At 42.6% G+C, this 18,001-nt stretch overlaps 1 protein-coding gene across 7 annotated transcripts in view; it reads right to left on the bottom strand.

The window, feature by feature from the left end:
• The window catches only part of USP45 (ubiquitin specific peptidase 45), an 85,256-nt gene extending 72,469 nt beyond the window's left edge, over positions 1-12,787 (bottom strand). For 6 of the 7 annotated variants that reach the window (XR_004029331.1, XR_004029330.1, XM_030809490.1 and 3 more), the window contains exons 1-4: positions 12,690-12,787; positions 6,853-6,962; positions 5,336-5,508; positions 4,156-4,259 (exon numbers count right to left, since the gene is read on the bottom strand). Coding sequence is in view for 5 of the 7 variants with exons in the window: in XM_030809490.1 (XP_030665350.1) it covers positions 4,156-4,259; positions 5,336-5,508; positions 6,853-6,952 (377 nt within the window). In the remaining 2 variants the exon portion in view is untranslated. Of the gene's footprint in view, positions 1-4,155; positions 4,260-5,335; positions 5,509-6,852; positions 6,963-12,144; positions 12,669-12,689 lie in introns of those variants that run through there. The other variant, XM_003258369.4, reaches the window with a different exon arrangement.
• Between the last annotated feature and the right edge of the window lie 5,214 nt (positions 12,788-18,001).

Raw genomic sequence — 18,001 nt, forward strand, 5'->3', positions numbered from 1 at the left:
TAAGAAAATATTATGAAAATATCCTCAATAATTTTGCACATCAGACAACAAAGTTGGTATTTAGTTACTTTTGTCTTTAAATTACATGGGAGGGAATACAAAGGGGAAGCCACCAGGTAAGTCTAGAGAAATAAGCAGAGGACAATTCATACAGAGACTTACAGTTGAAATGAAAGTTTTGGCAGTTTATCTTAGGTATAATGAAATGCCACCAGAGGGTTTTTAAGCAGGGCCATGATATGGTCCAACTTACACTTTATTTATTATTTATTTTTGAGACAGAGTCTCGCTCTGTTTCCCAGGCTGGAGTGCAGCGGTGCAATCTCAGCTCACTGCAGCCTCTGCCTCCAGGGTTCAAGTGACTCTCCTGCCTCAGCTACCCAGTAGCTGGGATTACAGGCATGCACCACTATGCCCAGCTAATTTTTGTATTTTTATTACAGACGGGGTTTCACCATGTTGGTCAGACTGGTCTTGAATGCCTGACCTCAAGTGATCCACCCGCCTCGGCCTCCCAAAGTGTTGGGATTATAGGTGTCAGCCACCACACCCAGCCCTAACTTACACTTTAAAAACATCACTCTCACTAATGTGATAAACTAGATTGGAGGGATTGGAGGGCATTAGGAACAGAAACAGATTAGTATAGTAGCAGAGGATCTGGAGAGAAATGGGCATTCTTTATATATATTTGCAGGTAGAAACAGAAACAAATTAAAGAGGAGGGGCCGGGCGCGGTGGCTTACGCTTGTAATCCCAGCACTTTGGGAGGCCAAGGCGGGCGGATCACGAGGTCAGGAGATCGAGACCACGGTAAAACCTCGTCTCTACTAAAAATACAAAAAATTAGCCGGGCATGGTGGCGGGCGCCTGTAGTCCCAGCTACTCGGAGAGGCTGAGGCAGGAGAACGGTGTGAACCTGGGAGGCGGAGTTTGCAGTGAGCAGAGACTGCACCACTGCACTCCAGCCTGGGCGACACAGCGAGACTCCGTCTCAAGAAAAAAAAAAAAGAGGAGGGAAAGGGAAGTGTCAAAATAACTGCCATGGGTAGAGAGAAGTGAGTGAGACAATGTCAGCGATTCTCAATGTTGTTGTTGAGAATCACTGATATTCTCAATGAGGAGTGATTTTGCCACCTAGGGGACATTTGACAGTTTTGGTTCTGACAACTGGTGAGAGGTGAGAGGACCACTACTTGTATTTAAGTGGGTAGAGGTCAGGGATGCTGGTAAACATCCAGTAACGTACAGAACAGCACAAGAAGGAATTAATCACAGAGCATTAACAGTCCAAATGCTAATAGTATTGAGATCGAGAAATCCTGGCCTAGATGAAACAAGACTTGCTGTGAGTTGATAATGTTTAAAGCTGGAAAAACAACAACAACAACTGAAGCTGGTTGATGGGTATAGGTAAATTCATTATACCACTCTGTCTACTTTTGTTAACAGGCTAAAAAATAAAATAAGATAAAAAAGGGGAAGGAAATAACTGCTAGGCTTCTAGCTTGATTACATATAGAGATGGGTAAGACTCAAAGAAATAGCTGTTCTATTTTGCTTGGCGCTTATTTGGAGGTAGAGGGTTAGGAAAGACAGTTTCAAAAGCACATTCCAATTCAGAAAACTACCCTCAATTAAGTTTACTCATTAATACATCATATTAATTTGTTTCTTCTGTATATTATAATTACCTGTTTCCTTTATCCTCATGAGATCCAGTGATCATTTAAGAACATGTGTTGGAAAGTGTTCAAAGTGTTTTATAAACATAATGCATTATGGCCGGGTGTGGTGGCTCACACCTGTAATCCCAGCAGTTTGGGAGGCCAAGGCGGGAGGATCACTTGAGGTTAGGAGTTCGAGACCAGCCTGGCCAATATGGTGAAACACCATCTCTACTAAAAATACAAAAATTAGCAGGGCGTGGTGGTGGGCACCTGTAATTCCAACTATTCCCAGCCCAGGAGGCAGAGGTTGCAGTGAGCCGAGATCACGCCACTGCACTCCAGCCTGGGTGACAGAGTGAGACTCCATCTCAAAAAAAATAAAAATAAAAAATAATGCATTACACCAATGTTACCTTACATGTTCAAAATCTTCTTACCCACCTTTTTCTAATTCAGTAGTTCTTAAACTGTGGTCTCCAGACCAGCAGCACTGGCAACACTTGGGAGCTTGTTAAATGCAAATTCTCTGGCCCCTCCACCCCAGAACAACTAAATTAGAATTTCTAAGACTGGGATCCTGCAATCTGTCATAACAAGATCTCCCTGAGATTCTGATGCACCTAGAGTTTGAGACCACTAAAGTGAAATCCTTATTGAACTGCCACACTATGGCACCATTGCTGTCTCCCTTGGTTCCAATGCATCATTTATATATTAAGTTCTCTCTGTCCTTTCCTCATTCTCCCCAATAATACTACTTGGTGGGACTCACAACAACAAAGAAAAACACAAATGCAGCTGGTGCCCAACCCTTCTGGCTGTATTAAAGATGAAGACCTCTTCTGTGAGCCAAAATACCCTTATATTAATTTTAGACAAAATATTTTTATGTTAAAGAAAATCTGAGGACTCCTGAAAATTCATTCAAGGAACCCTTAGGAGTCCATAGATTCAAGCTGGAAAATTATTGTAAAACACAGAGGAAGCATTTCAACATAGTGTCCATTTATACCACCGAAACAGTGTGATATGCTAATAAGAAACTAGAAAATAAAAAAACTTGTTTTTGGTTTTTTTGAAACGGAGTGTCACTCTATCACATAGGCTGGAGTGCAGTGGCAACCTCCACCTCCCAGGTTCAAGCGATTCTCCTGCCTCACCTCCTGAGCAGCTGGGACTACAGGCGTGCGCCACCATGCCCAGCTAATTTTTGTATCTTTCGTAGAGATGGGGTTTCACCATATTGGCCAGGCTGGTCTCAAACTCCTGACCTCAAGTGATCCGCCCACCTCAGCCTCCCTAAGTGCTGGGATTACATGTGTGAGCCATCGCGCCCCACAAAAAACTTGTTTTAGTACCTGGATTTTTACTTCATAACCACAAAAAGGTAAATATTACATAGTTTCCTTACAGGTAACATAGGAAACTGGACTAGGTTCTCAACCAGGATGAAACAGCAGAATGACCTGAAAAGTTTTTACAAGCTACTTATGCCCAGCTCTTCCCTCTCCCTTCAGAAAATGACCTGACTGCTTGAAATATCTTCCTTCTCTACAACACTAGAATTCTGTATTAGCAAGTTTACCATCAAAAAAAATCAACTAAAAAGAATTTTTCTTTATATTATACAAGGAAAATGTTAGAGAAAAGTAGAGAGGCCGGGCGCAGTGGCTCACGCCTATAATCCTAGCACTTTGGGAGGCCAAGGAGGGCGTATTGCCTGAGCTCAGGAGTTCGAAGACCAGCCTGGGCAACATGGTGAAACCCTGTCTCTACCAAAATACATAAAATGAGGCAGGCATGGCGGCGTCCGCCTGTGGTCCCAGCTACTCAGGAGGCTGAGTCAAGAGAATTGCTTGAACCCAGGAGGCAGAGATTGCATGGAGCCGAGATCACGCCACTGCACTCCAGCCTTGGCGAGAGAGTGAGACTCTGTCTCAACAACAACAACAACAACAACAACAACAACAACAAAAAGTAGAGAGATAGTTAAAATTTTTCCAATTTAAATTTTATATTCACAGGTAATATTAATTTTCTTGAAGTATCCCATAGATTGTGTTCAGGTTAAAAAACCATAAGCCGGCCGGGCACGGTGGCTCACGCTTGTAATCCCAGCACTTTGGGAGGCCGAGGCGGGCGGATCACGAGGTCAGGAGATCGAGACCACGGTGAAACCCCGTCTCTACTAAATATACAAAAAATTAACCGGGAGTGGTGGCGGGCGCCTGTAGTCCCAGCTACTCGGAGAGGCTGAGGTAGGAGAACGGCGTGAACCCGGGAGGCGGAGCTTGCAGTGAGCCGAGATCGCGCCACTGCACTCCAGCCTGAGCGACAGAGCGAGACTCCGTCTCAAAAAAAAAAAAAAAAAAAAAAACCATAAGCTGATAGAACATCTTTAAATATTTTACCTTAAAAGCTTAAAGAAAAAAAAAATTGGGGGGCTGTGGTTAGTGGACACAAGAACTAACAAAATTTAACTTACCATATAATCCATGTGCTCAGATTAATTATAATACAATGGGGCTCTGTTCTGGAACTCTCGAAGTGCTTCAGTGAATGTTGGCTTTCTGAGTTTTTACCACATCCCTGAAGATGAACAGAATTTTATTTTGTATGACTTACAAATGTTTGTTTCAAATTAATCAAAACTTAAATTATACTCACACTTATACTGAAAAGTTTTGCTTTTAATTTCAGGCCAGAGGAGAAAGTTTCAAAAAAGTAATATGGATTCTCATTAAATTTAATTTCTTGCAAACAGGCTAACATGCTCAATATACAGTATTTACCTAAAACAATCATGGGCAAAGTTAATTTCCCTATCATTTGAAAATGTGCACACTGTGGAACACCCAGCATCCTGGCAGGCCAGTGGTGCCCTTCCGCAAACACACATTTCCCAGTCCTGTACACAACTTCACCCCAACCCACTGAGAACTACTGAGACACAGACCAATCATAGCGATTTCCCTCACTAGGTAAGTAAAGAAATGAGATGCAATTCTGGTTAATGCAACATGAGGGGAAGTCAAATCTGCTGAATCTTTCCAGAAGGTTTTTTTTTTTTTTTTTTTTTAAGAGGAACACAACTGTGAGGTTGAGGATGGCACAGCAGAAAACAGAATAAACCTCAGTTTTTAATGTTCTTTCCATTAAATTAACTAATCCTGAAATGGCCTTACTTCTGGACATTTTGTGTGAGATAATGAAGATTTCTCTTATTTTTTTAAAGAAGTATATACTTTTAATTTCATTAGAAAATTCCTTTATTACAGATATCAATAAATTTTAAACTTTAAGATTTTAAATTATTTTGAAAAGCAGCAGAATAATCTGTTTTGAGAGAGAAAAAAATTAATCTGAAAGGTGGATCCATTTCCTAAGTAAATACAAAAGGTAAAGACTGGTCCAGATATGGGAACTACTGCAAATAGGTTGAATTCCCTCTGCAAGTATTTATAAACCACACCTGATTACTTTCTGAACATAGCATACCTTTTACTTTACCTTAACAATCATTTTTAAGTTCATTCCTGGAAAATTTCTCTCTAAATTGGAATAAATTTATCTTAACTCCCATGCATGACCAACAGTCCAACTCACAATAAGCATTTAAGGAAAACATTTCAGAAAAACTCACATATAAATAACACTTTTCTTACCTGGAAGCCACACTTGAGGCACAACCAAATATCAGAAGGAAGTACTAGCTGCCCATCATAGAATCTTCTTTCTTTTAAACATTCTGAGCAAACTGACCACAGATTCTCAGCTATTGCTCTCTTTACATGATTCACGCTGATAGCATGACTTACATGTTGGCAAGTTAAACCTACTGAATAAGATAAAACAAAATCACAACATTTTCTTTGCTACACCAAAGTGCTACCATTACTGAGCAAACCTCAAAAGTATTAAATGCTGTTAACTAAAAAGCACAGAGATTGAACACACAAAATAACTCAAAAGATATATACTATATAATTCCATTTATATAATGTTCATGAAATAACATAATTACAGAATGAGAGAAGAGATTCATGGTTGTAGGGGGCAATGGACGCAAGGTAGAGGGTGGTGCTATAAATGGACAGCACATAGGGTGGTGATGACACAGTCAAGTATCTTGATTGGTGGTGGTTATACAAAGCTATACATGTACTAAAATTGGATGATGTTTCAGGATAGCCAGTTTGCTGCACTGAAGGATGTCTGAATTATCTCTTTAAATATCATTAGGACCTTATCTGATGTCCCTAATTTATTACAGTTTAAATTTTTGAACTAATTTTAGATTCACAGGAAGGTAGAAAGAAACATACAAGGAGGTCGCATTCACCCTTCAGTGAGCCTCCCCTGATGTTAATGTTTTGCACTGCTATAGTAAAATATCAAAACCAGGAAGCTGACGTTGGTACAATCCTTAGAACTTACTCGGATTTCAGAAGACATAGGCACTCATATGTGAGTGTGTGTGTGTGTATAGCTGTATGCAATTATGTATACCTAAAATGGAAAAAATATATTAAAAATATCCCTTTAAATGGAGAGCTAGCAAGAAAGTGAGGAAAATCCTCAGAGGCCCAAATCAAAAGCATGAGGCTAAAGAGAAAACCAAGCCCTGAGGCCAGCAGCTCCCAAAAGCCATCTGCCAAGCTCTGGTGGCTTGGTGACACGGTTTTAATAGGCCATGAGAAAGAGACCAAAAAAAAAAAAAAAAAGCCAATCTAAGTTACTTCATGTTATAAACTAAACAAAATCCTAATAAAAATGCCAACAGGATTTTTTGGAACTAGACAAGGTGATTCTAATATTTACACAGAAAACAGTAAAAATAAAGAGTAACAGATTTCTTAATTAAAAATATATACAGTCTTCCCTCAGATACTTGAGGCAGGGAGGTGGAGTGGGGTAGTTGGTTCTAGGACCTCCCCACATATACCCAAATCTGTGCATACTCAAGTCCCGCAGTGGGCCCTGTGGAATCTGAATTTAGGAAGTCAGCCTGCCAAGTATGCAGTTTTCAGCATCCTAAGAATAGTGTATTTTCCATCTAGGTTTGGTGGAAAAAAATTTGTGTACAAGTTGATCCTCAGAGTTCAAACCCATGTTGTTGAAGGGTCAACTGCATTGTTATTTCTTCTCAACACTATTTGGGATGCCAAATATCACAATTTACCAGCAATATCATCTGAAGAGTCTTCATCATGAGGTACAGTAGGCCTTTTACTTCTTTTGGCTTTCTCAGGTAAAGCTTTAATTGGATCTTTCACCCGCATCTGTTATTTACTGAAGGGATTGAGGGAAAAAAATTCATACATTTTAGTCTTCAAAATTAAAATTTTATATTTTATTTAATGCATATTAAAACTGAAATGACTTCAATTTCAATTGGTCTGGGAAATCAGCAGATGTAGAAGAGGGGAACATCATTTGAAATGAAATAAATCTTTGTTAAATCAGTATACACATGGTATATTCCATTGGCTTTTGCCAACTATACTGTTATGGACTAAATGTTTGTGTCCCCACTCCAAATTGATATGTTGAAATCTAATCCCCAAAGTGATGGTACTTGGAGGTGAAGCCTTTGAGAAGTAATTAGGTCATGCAGGTGGAGGCCTCATGAATGAGACTGGCCTCTTATAATAAGAGGCTGGAAAGCTACCTTTGTATCCACATAAGGATATACAGAGAAGATGGCCATCTATAAACCAGGAAGAAGGCCCTCACCAGATACTAGATTTGCCAGCATCTTGACCCTGGACTTCCCAGCTCCCAGTATTATGAGAAATAAGTCTGTGTTGTTTAAACCACCCAGTCTATAATAATTTGCTAAACCAGGCTGAACCAAGACACAGCCCCTAAATATATGATGTCCAGATGAATGACCAAAACTAAAGTTTTCATCAACGGAGTAAGTATTGCTTCTGGATAATGAGTTCTCTTTACCCTTTCCTCCCTTCTGCTAGCAAGGAAATAGTAGGAGCTGGAGGAGCCACACTGGATCAAAAATGGAAGCTGTAAGCCAAGCACAGTAAAGCCACTCTACCTGTGCTGTACGACTAGTGCTGGAATATTAAGAGAAAATTAAATTTCTATCTTTTTAAGCTACTACATTTTTGGGGATTTTTCACTCTAGCTTTCTATCATGAAAAATTTTAAACATCTACAAAAGTTAAAAGAACAGTATAATGAACACGCATATACTATTTAGATTCCACATTTATATTATTATTACTATTATTATTTTGAGACGGATCTCGGCTCACTGCAACCTCCACGTCCTGGGTTCAAGCGACTCTCCTGCCTCAGCCTCCCAAGTAGCTGGGATTACAGGCGTGTGTCACCAGGCCTGGCTAATTTTTTTTTTTTTTTCTTTGAGACGGAGTCTCGCTCCGTCCCCCAGGCTGGAGTGCAGTGGCGCTATCTCGGCTCACTGCAAGTTCTGCCTCCCGGGTTCACGCCATTCTCCTGCCTCAGCCTCTCCGAGTAGCTGGGACTACAGGCGCCCGCCACCACGCCCGGCTAATTTTTTGTATTTTTAGTAGAGACGGGGTTTCACCGTGGTCTCGATCTCCTGACCTCGTGATCCGCCCGCCTCGGCCTCCCAAAGTGCTGGGATTACAAGCCTGAGCCATCGCCCGGCCCAGGCCTGGCTAACTTTTTTTGTATTTTTAGTAGAGATAGGGTTTCACTGTGTTAGTCAGAATGGTCTCGATCTCCTGACCTCGTGATCTGCCCACCTCGGTCTCCCAAAGCGCTGGGATTACAGGCATGAGCCACCGTGCCTGGCTATTATTATTTTTTGAGACAGTCTCACTCCGATTGCCCAGACTGGAGTGCAGTGGCCTGATTTCAGCTCACCGCAGCCTTGACCTCCCCAGGCTCAGGTGATACTCCCACCTCAGCCTCCCAAGTAGCTAGGACTACAGGTGCAACCACCACGCCCAGATAATTTTTTTGTATTTCTTAGTACAGATGGGATTTCCCCATGTTGCCCAGGCTGGTCTCGAACTCCTGGGCTCAAGCAATCCACATGCCTTGGCTTCCCAAACTGCTGGGATTACAGGTATGAGCCATGGTGCCCCACCAATTCCACACCTATTAACAATTAGCTATGTTTGTTTTTATCTAAATATCAATATGTGTGTATAGAGAGACACATATGTGTATGTGAGTATATATATATATATTTTTTTTTTTTGTTGAACTATTTGAAAGTTGTAGAGATCTTGACAGTTCATCCATAAATACTTCAGCATGTATCTCTTAAAATAAGCACATTCTCCTATATAACAATGTAATCATATCTAAGAAAATTAATAATTTTCTAATATCATCTCATATTCCATCATATTCTAATTTCCTTAGTTGACCCTAAATTGTCTTCTATAGCTGGTTTTTTGAAAAAGATTCAATCAAGGTTTGCACTTTATATTGGTTATGTCTCTTTAGTATCTTTTAATCTATTAACAGAACAGTCCTTCCAACCTTTTACTTGACTAAGACTTTAGCTTTTTAAAGAGATCAGGCCAGTGCATGAGTCACCTTGAGGGTCTTGTTAAAATGAAAGTTCTGATTCAACAAGTCTGGCACAAGACCTGAGATTCTACCTATCTAAAAAGCTTCTAACTGAAGCCACTGCTGGGGGCCCATAGAATACTCTTTCGACAGCAGCTGTATAATGTCTCACACTGAATTTGTCTCTTTCTTCATGGTGTTATTTACCTCTATCCCTTATATTTCTTAAAAATTCAGTTAATTATCAAAGATTTTAGATACAAGCTAAGCATTTTTTAAAACTACTATATTTTGGAGTCTCTGTTAGAGTAGCTTACCTACCTTTTACTCTCCTGCCTGGTGGCTAAGCAACATCGTAATTTTCATGGTTGCTGACTTACTTTTCAATGATCAAGGTAATGAATCTTTCAATTCAGTACTAAATTCCCAATCTTGATTTATTCATTCCATATTTCACAATAAGGGAGCTTTCAAGTTTACCATTAAGTCCAACAGTCATCACTACTGAACTAAGTTGCAATAAATTAAGGGCTTCGGGGTTAGGAACACGTAAAAAGCCTGAGTTCCTTGAGCACTTCATCTCTACCTTCTCCCTCCAAAGTTCCTCATCTACTCTCCCGTACTGTTCCAGCTTATAAAATCACTAATTTAAGTATCCCTTTCTCTGATAGCAACTTCCCAGTTCTTCCAACTTGCCTGATCAGCCACTCATATTTTCCTATAGTGTCCAGGCTGACAAGAGGCTGCATCTCAACAAGTCCTTCCATGACCCTTACAGCAGGGCAGGAAGAAGTGGAAATGGCGAATGGAGAGCTGCTTCCTAAAGCAAGTCACATGGCACATTTAACTTCAAGCAGACATGGAGAGGGGTTGCCCATGTACAAAGAGTGCAGCATTACATGTACCCAGAAAGAGTTGAACCGGAATACTTGTGCAGAGCCTTAAGGACTACATCACCTCTCTCGCAGAACCCAATCCTAGATGAACCCAATTAACCATTTTTTCCATGTCGAGGGAAAGTCTCTTACGAAAGGATACTAGGTCCATTATTATTCACTTCACCTTCTGGTCAACTTACATACTAACCACAAAGCTATTTCAAATCTTCTTCACTTTCCTTAAACCTCTAACCCCTCCATCTCCCAACTAACTTATCAAAAACTGATCTAGTCTTTTATAAGGGAAAAGAGACATAAGCAGATGGCAAATTTGATCTTTCTAGCCCCAAATTTACAAACCTACCTCCATCAATTTAAATTTGATGTCCTAGGCCGGGAGCGGTGGCTCACGCTTGTAATCCCAGCACTTTGGGAGGCCGAGGCGGGCGGATCACGAGGTCAGGAGATCGAGACCATCCTGGCTAACACGGTGAAACCCCGTCTCTACTAAAAATACAAAAAATTAGCCGGGCGTAGTGGCGGGCGCCTGTAATCCCAGCTACTCGGGAGGCTGAGGCAGGAGAATGGCGCAAACCCGGGAGGCGGAGCTTGCAGTGAGCCGAGATCGCGCCACTGCACTCCAGCCTGGGCGACAGAGCGAGACTCCGTCTCAAAAAAAAAAAAAAAATTGATGTCCTGAAAAGAGATAGGTATAACTAATAAAGTACAGGGAAAATGGCCTATGAGAAACTGGTTATTCTTTCCCGCTGTGGTGCAGATAAGCTCTTGATAAAGATGAGCATTAACACAGATAATGCTAGCAAAATAACAAACAAAACCAGGCATTTGACCTACATACTGTAAGCAACCTGTGCCTTTTTTTCAAAAACACTGACTCAAACTTAACTTGGTAATGTAGAGGCAATTTCTGATGATTTTTCTGCCATATGTAATATGTCTAAACAGACAGAATCATTTGGTACAGTAACCCACAATTCGGCAATTATTTATCTGTAGTTTTCCAATTTCCATTTAAGGCAAAAGGGCAAAATTAAAAGTCCAATTATTAGAGCTTCCAATACTTTTTAGCATCAAAATTGTGTCTGGGCACTAGAGACTGGGAAGGATGGGAGTGGGGTTAGGAATGAGAAATTACCTAATGGACACAATGTACATTATTCAGGTGATGGTTACACTAAAAGCCCAGTACCACTAGGAAATATATCCTTGTAAAAAAACGGCACTTATATCCCTTACCTTTACACAAATTTACAAAACTGTGGCTGAGGATCTCCGTGATCTCCCCCACATTTAGAGCTTTGATAGGATGCACAGGACTCAACATATAGTTGAATTCATGGCTGACATTTATTACACAATGCAGTATGGATATACAGGCTCATCATAATAGAAAAAGACACAAGTGGAGTCTGGAGAAATCACGGGTAGGCTCCTTATGCGGTCTCCCTCCCAAGAGGGGTCAAACAAAACACACCCTTCCTCCATCAATGAAAAGGCAGCAGTTTCCGCGCAGGGAAGCCCATTAGAGACTCGGTGTCCCGGATTTTTACAGAAGCTGGTAATTTCGGCATAAAACATAGTGTTCAGCACAAACCCAAAAATCTAAGTTCCCAGATGCCAAACAAGCACCAACATTGCAAGCAGTCCTTTCTAAGGATAGCAGTCTAAGGCCTGCTATGTTAACTCTTTTTAGCAAAAATATGTTCTGGCCATTTTTCTCATGCGGTTTTCCAAACAATAAACTTTACAGTTTTCAAGTCACCATCACTTAACAGTTGTCTTTTCTCTAAAGTAGGATGTGCAACTAAGTTGTTTAGAAAGCTTTGCTTTTAAACACGCTATGTAAAAAGCCCATATCCTTAAGAAAAAAAAATCCTTTTTTCCTACTCTTGGGCAATTATTTATGGGGGTTGGAAAGAGAAGAAAAGGTCACTATCTCCTTTTAGATACCAAGCTCAAAAAGATGAGCAACACTTATGGTTTTGCTGTGTATCACGCTCAGTTCTAAGCACTTCACAAATATTAACCTACTCAACCCTCACAACCACCTTAGGAGGTAATTTGCTATTATTTTCCGCATTTTACACTTGAAACTGAGAAAGAGAGGTTAAGTGACTTGCAGAGGTCCCAAAGCCAGTAAGTGGTGGATGGAGATGCGGACCCAAGCAACCCGGCCCCGGAGTTCCTAATACACGACGCTTCCAGAAAGTCATTAGACACGCTTCCTCCGGTCACCAACACACACACCCCGAGGATGTGAAGAGAAATGAGCCGCGAGGAGGCGGACGGAAGGGTGTGGGGCCGCCGCGCGCCCAGGTCACCAGGGGACTCGGGCCCCTCCCAGGCTGCCCCTCCCCAGCCCCGACGCCCAGGGCTTCTCCCGCAGCCGCATGGACCCGGGTCCGGCAGAGCGGCGCTCACACGGCCCTCGGTGACCGGCCGGCGCCCCCAGGGATCGAGAAGCCAAGTGGGGTGGGGAGCCTCTCTTCCAGCCTCGCCCACCCACAAGGGGGTTAAGGTCGCCGAAGCGAAGACCGAGAAACTGCGGCGACCATACCGCCGCTGCGACCAAGGTGTCGCGTCCCCAACTCACCCCGCCCGGCCGGGCCGCCGCGTCTACAACCTGGGGAGACTGCGCCTGCGCGCCCGCCCTGCGCCTGGCAGAGGTGGGGCCTTGTCCGCCCGCCCCCAGCCAGTCCCGGGAGGGTTCTAAGCGGCGCGCCCCGGGCCGGGGAGCGCGGGGAGGGGTGGAAGGGCGGGGCCGGCTTGCGTGGCGCCTGCGTTCTGCATGTCCGCAGAGCCCGGAGAGTCCTTGACAGATAATTTAAGACTCATAGCCACCGACTAGCAATTTGTTAGGATCCTGGGCCACCGTGCGCACCTCGGATGTTGCAGGAGTCCGGCTTAAGTCCCACTTGTTGCTGGGCACCTTCTGAAACAGCCTCCGATTTCCCTCAGTTACCCTCCTCTGAACTCTTTTTTTTTTTTTTTTTTTGAGACAGAGTCTCGCTCTGTCGTCCAGGCAGGAGTGCAATGGCATGATCTCGGCTCACTGCAACCTCCGCCTCCCGGGTTCACGCCATTCTCCTGCCTCAGCCTCCCGCATGGCTGGGACTACAGGCGCCCGCCACCACGCCCAGCTAATTTTTTGTATTTCGTTTAGTAGAGACGGGGTTTCACCGTGTTAGCCGGGATGGTCTCGATCTCCTGACCTTGTGATCCGCCGACCCCGGCCTCCCAAAATGCTGGGATTACAGGCTTCAGCCACCGCGCCCGGCTCCGCCCCCTGAACTCTTAAAGTCACATCTAACATTCGTCATATGTTATTGTGGTTTTTTCCCCATTGCTGTTGTCTTACCTGTCCTTCTCTCTTCCTAACTAGATAGTACATTTCTTGAAATACACCTATACCTCCTCAAAGCCCGGTTATCTATTAAAGTGGCCAGCAGATTGCATGTTTAGTAAAAGTAGTTGGTTTGAAAATATTTTGTTTGAATCATGGATATTGCAAATGCCAACACTGGTTATGGATAGGTTGTAAAAGTTTCCTGATCTTTCACAACTCTTCAGCCGAGGGACAGATGTGGCTTTAAGGATAAAAGCATTGGCGTAGAAATCAGAAGATACGAGAGTTAAAATTGTAAACACTAAATTTTACTTTAAAAACTCTTCTAACAGTATTTACATGTGGAGAACTTGGCAAAGAAGGTTGATATTTGCTTATATCGTACTTACAAGGACCATTCATTTAACAAATATAATTGAGCACAGATATGCCAGTTGCTGTTATAGGTATAGAGGTACACTATCATTTTGGGGTTAGGATAATTTTTTCCCTAGGGAAAAAGAAAATATTCCTCAAATAAGAATAGGTCATGTGGTGTAATTTTGAAGGCAAAATTCTCTACTTCATAAATCAAAAGCTTTCATATATTTTAACGTTGGATTTGACCTAGAACTTGGAGGAACAAGAACAAGCAAACTTGAGCAAATCTAAATAATTTGCATCTTAATTGTGTCACTGTAAAAGAGATTTTAAAAAATGTATTATATATGGAAACCCAGTTTATGATTGATTTTTTAAAAGGGATTGAATTAGATTATGGAAATTTAGGTTCTTTTCTTCATAAGAAAAAATTTAGAAATTATCAAATACCATACAATACTTAAATTTTCTTGGAAACGACAAATTTCAAAGCTATCTTGATTTCCACTAGGTGTACCCTTAGCATAAAAAATCTCCAGAGATTTCAATCTTTGTCTCAAAACTTGGCATAAATTAAGGAAAATTCTCTAACACTAAGTTTTTATTTCTGATGTTCCTCATTTATCTTTTCACTTAATTGAATGTAAAATTTACTACTTGAAGGATTATTCAAAGAAAGGAAATTATTTTTAAATATTACCCAGTAAGTATGTGTTAGTGCTATTACAATGGCATTATAACAAAACATCAAATAAAAATATAGATTACCTTAAGATTATCTAACCATGTATTTTCCAAATAATGCTAAATATCTTAAATTTACCATCATGTTCTGTTTGGAAATATGGGGAATCCTTGTTAAGCTGTAGGCTATATATATTCCTGTTATATTTCTATCAAGTGTATTTTTTTCCTTTTTTTCTTTTTTTTGAGACGAATTCTCTCTCTGTTGTCCAGGCTGGAGTGCAGTGGCATGGTCTCGGTTCACTGCAACCTCTGCCTCCTGGGTTCAAGCAATTCTCCTGCCTCAGCCTCCCTAGTAGCTGGGATTATAGGCACCTACCACCACACACAGCTAATTTTTTTTTTATTTTATTTTAGTAGACAAGGTTTCACCATGTTGGCCAGGCTGGTCTTGAACTCCTGACCTCAAGGAATCCATCTGCCTTGGCCTCCCAAAGTTCTGGGATTAAAGGTGTGAGCCACCGTGCCCAGCTCCTTTTTATCAAACATGAAATTGAACCAGATATCAAGTATATATTTTTCAGATACACTCTTTATTTTAAAAGTAATACCTGCTGGTTTCTCATCTTCCCCTCCTTCCCACACTCCCATTTCCTCTTCTCTGCTTGCTGTTTTCTGATATATAGTTTTAGGCATTGTCTTCGTGCATACACCAGGCATTTGTACCATGTTTTTATATGACTACCTTTATGCTAAAAGATAACACAGCTTAGATTACAGTCTACGTTCTCTTCTATGACTTGAATTTTTCACTTAACAGTATATGTCAGACATATTTTCATATTAACCTTTTTTTTTTTTTTGAGACAGAGTCTCGCTCTGTCACCCAGGCTAGAGTACAGTGGCATGATCTCGGCTCACTGCAATCTCCGCCTCCCGGGTTCAAGCGATTCTCCTGCCTCAGCCTCCCAAGTAGCTGGGGCAACGGGCATGCGCTGCCACACTTGGCTAATTTTTGTACTTTTAGTAGAGACGGGGTTTCACCATGTTCGCCAGGCTGGTCTTGAACTCCTGACCTCAGGTGATCTGCCTGCCTCGGCCTCCCAAAGTGCTGGGATTACAGGCGTGAGCCACCGTGCTGGGCCATATTAGCCTCATTTTTTTGAGCAGTTGCTTAAGTCTCTTGTGAATGAATGTATCTATTTTTTCATCAGTCTCTTGTTAGTGTACACTTGTCTTTGCTTACTAACGCAAATATTCTCAGTAAATAAACTGTTCACTGTGGAAATGCTGAGTCAGCAGATGTTCATACATCTTCTGACTCAGCATTTATTAGAAGCAGTATGGAAACCCCACAAGGTGGCAGTTACGCATTGCAGAGGACACCAGCGAGCTTCCACCTTGGTGGGTTTGGAGAATTCCCCCGCTGACTTAGAGGCTGGAAAAGCAGCATCTGCCCCCTTCTGGGCATCAGTCACAGCCCCCCTGCTCCCTCAAGCACCTGATCTTGTATCTACTTATTCTAAAGAAGAAAAGGACTTTCTCCAGGCAGAGGGAGGACAAGTGATGGAGGAAGGATGGATTCGGTTACCAGACGGGAGAGTAGCTGTGCCACAGCTGCTAGGAGCTGCAGTTGTACTGGCTGTGCATGAAACCACCCATCTAGGTCAGAAATCACTTGAAAAGTTGTTAGGCTGGTATTTCTACATCTCGCATTTGTCAGCCCTTGCCAAAACGGTGACTCAGCTGTGTTACCTGCCGACAGCATAATGCGAGGCAAGGTCCAGCTGTTCCGCCTGGCATACAAGCTTATGGAGCAGCTCCCTTTGAAGATCTCCAGGTGGACTTCACAGAGATACCAAAGTGTGGAGATCTTATTCCTAGATTAGGACCGCCCTTACGGATCAGCTCAGATAACGGGCCGGTGTTTGTGGCTGACTTGGTACAGAAGACGGCAAAGGTGATTGAGTGTGGATCAAGGACTGGAACACAGCCTCTTTGTGTCCATGGTGGAAGGGACCCAGGACTGTCGTCCTGACCACTCCCACCACTGTAAAGGTAGAGGGAATCCCAGCCTGGATCCACCACAGCCGTGTAAAACCTGTAGCGCCTGAAACCTGGGAGGCAAGACCAAGCCCAGACAACCCTTGCAGAGTGACCCTGAAGAAGACGACAAGCCCTGCTCCAGTCACACCCGGAAGCTGACTGGTCCATGCACAGCCGAAGCATGAGGAAGCTCATCATGGGATTCATTTTTCTTAAATTTTGGACTTATACAGTAAGGGCTTCAACTGACCTTACTCAAACTGGGGACTGTTCCCAGTGTATTCATCGGGTCACCGAGGTGGGACAGCAAATTAAAACAATCTTTCTGTTCTATAGTTATTATTAACGTATGGGAACATTAAAAGGAACTTGTTTGTATAATGCCACTCAGTACAAGATATGTAGCCCGGGAAATGACCGACCTGATGTGTGTTATAACCCATCTGAGCCCCCTGCAACCACCATTTTTAAAATAAGAATAAGGCCGGGCGCCGTGGCTCACGCCTGTAATCCCAGCACTTTGGGAGGCCGAGGCAGGCGGATCACGAGGTCTGGAGATCGAGACCTTCCTGGCTAACACGGTGAAACCCTGTCTCTACTAAAAAGACAAGAAATTAGCCGGGCGTGTTGGCGGGCGCCTGTAGTCCCAGCTACTCAGGAGGCTGACGCAGGATAATGGCGTGAACCCGGGAGGCGGAGCTTGCCGTGAGCCGAGATTGTGCCACTGCACTCCAGCCTGGGCGACAGAGCGAGACTCCGTCTCAAAATAAATAAATAAATAAATAAATAAATAAATAAATAAATAAATAAATAAATAAATAAATAAATAATACAAAAATTAGCTGGGCGTGGGTGCGCACGCTTGTAATCCCAGCTACTCGGGAGACTGAGACACAAGAAATCACTCGAACCCACGATGTGGAGGTTGCAGTGAGCCAAGATCACGCCACTGCACTCCAGCCTGGGCGACAGAGAAAGACTCTGTCTCCAAAAAAAAAAAAAAAAAAAAAAATTCAACGCGGTATGATTCCACTTCTATCAAGTGTCTAGAGTAGTTAAACTCATAGAGTTGCAAATTAGAATGGTGGCCCCCAGGGTGGGTGAGAGAGAGGAATGGAGAGTTCGGTGAATGGGTGCCATTTCCATTTTGAAAGATAAAACTGTTCTGGAGATGACGGCGGAGGTGTGTACAGCCCCTGCGATCTTGGGAGTAATACCATCCTCTCCCCCTGAATAGAAGAAACAATATCACAGGAGGATGTAACCCCCTGCGATATTGGAAGTAACATCATTTTCTCCCCCTAGGGATATTCGGAACAATATCAGAGTGGGTGTGTACAGCCCCTGCGACATTGCCGCCACTATCTTCCTCTCCCTCCCAGGATAGAAGGAACAATGTCACAAGGGGGTGTACACCCCCTGCGAGATTCGGGGTATTATCTTCCTCTCCCCCGCTGCCTAATAGGAAC

The sequence above is a fragment of the Nomascus leucogenys genome, chromosome 3 (assembly GCF_006542625.1).
Source record: "Nomascus leucogenys isolate Asia chromosome 3, Asia_NLE_v1, whole genome shotgun sequence".
NCBI classification, from domain to species: Eukaryota; Metazoa; Chordata; class Mammalia; order Primates; family Hylobatidae; genus Nomascus; species Nomascus leucogenys.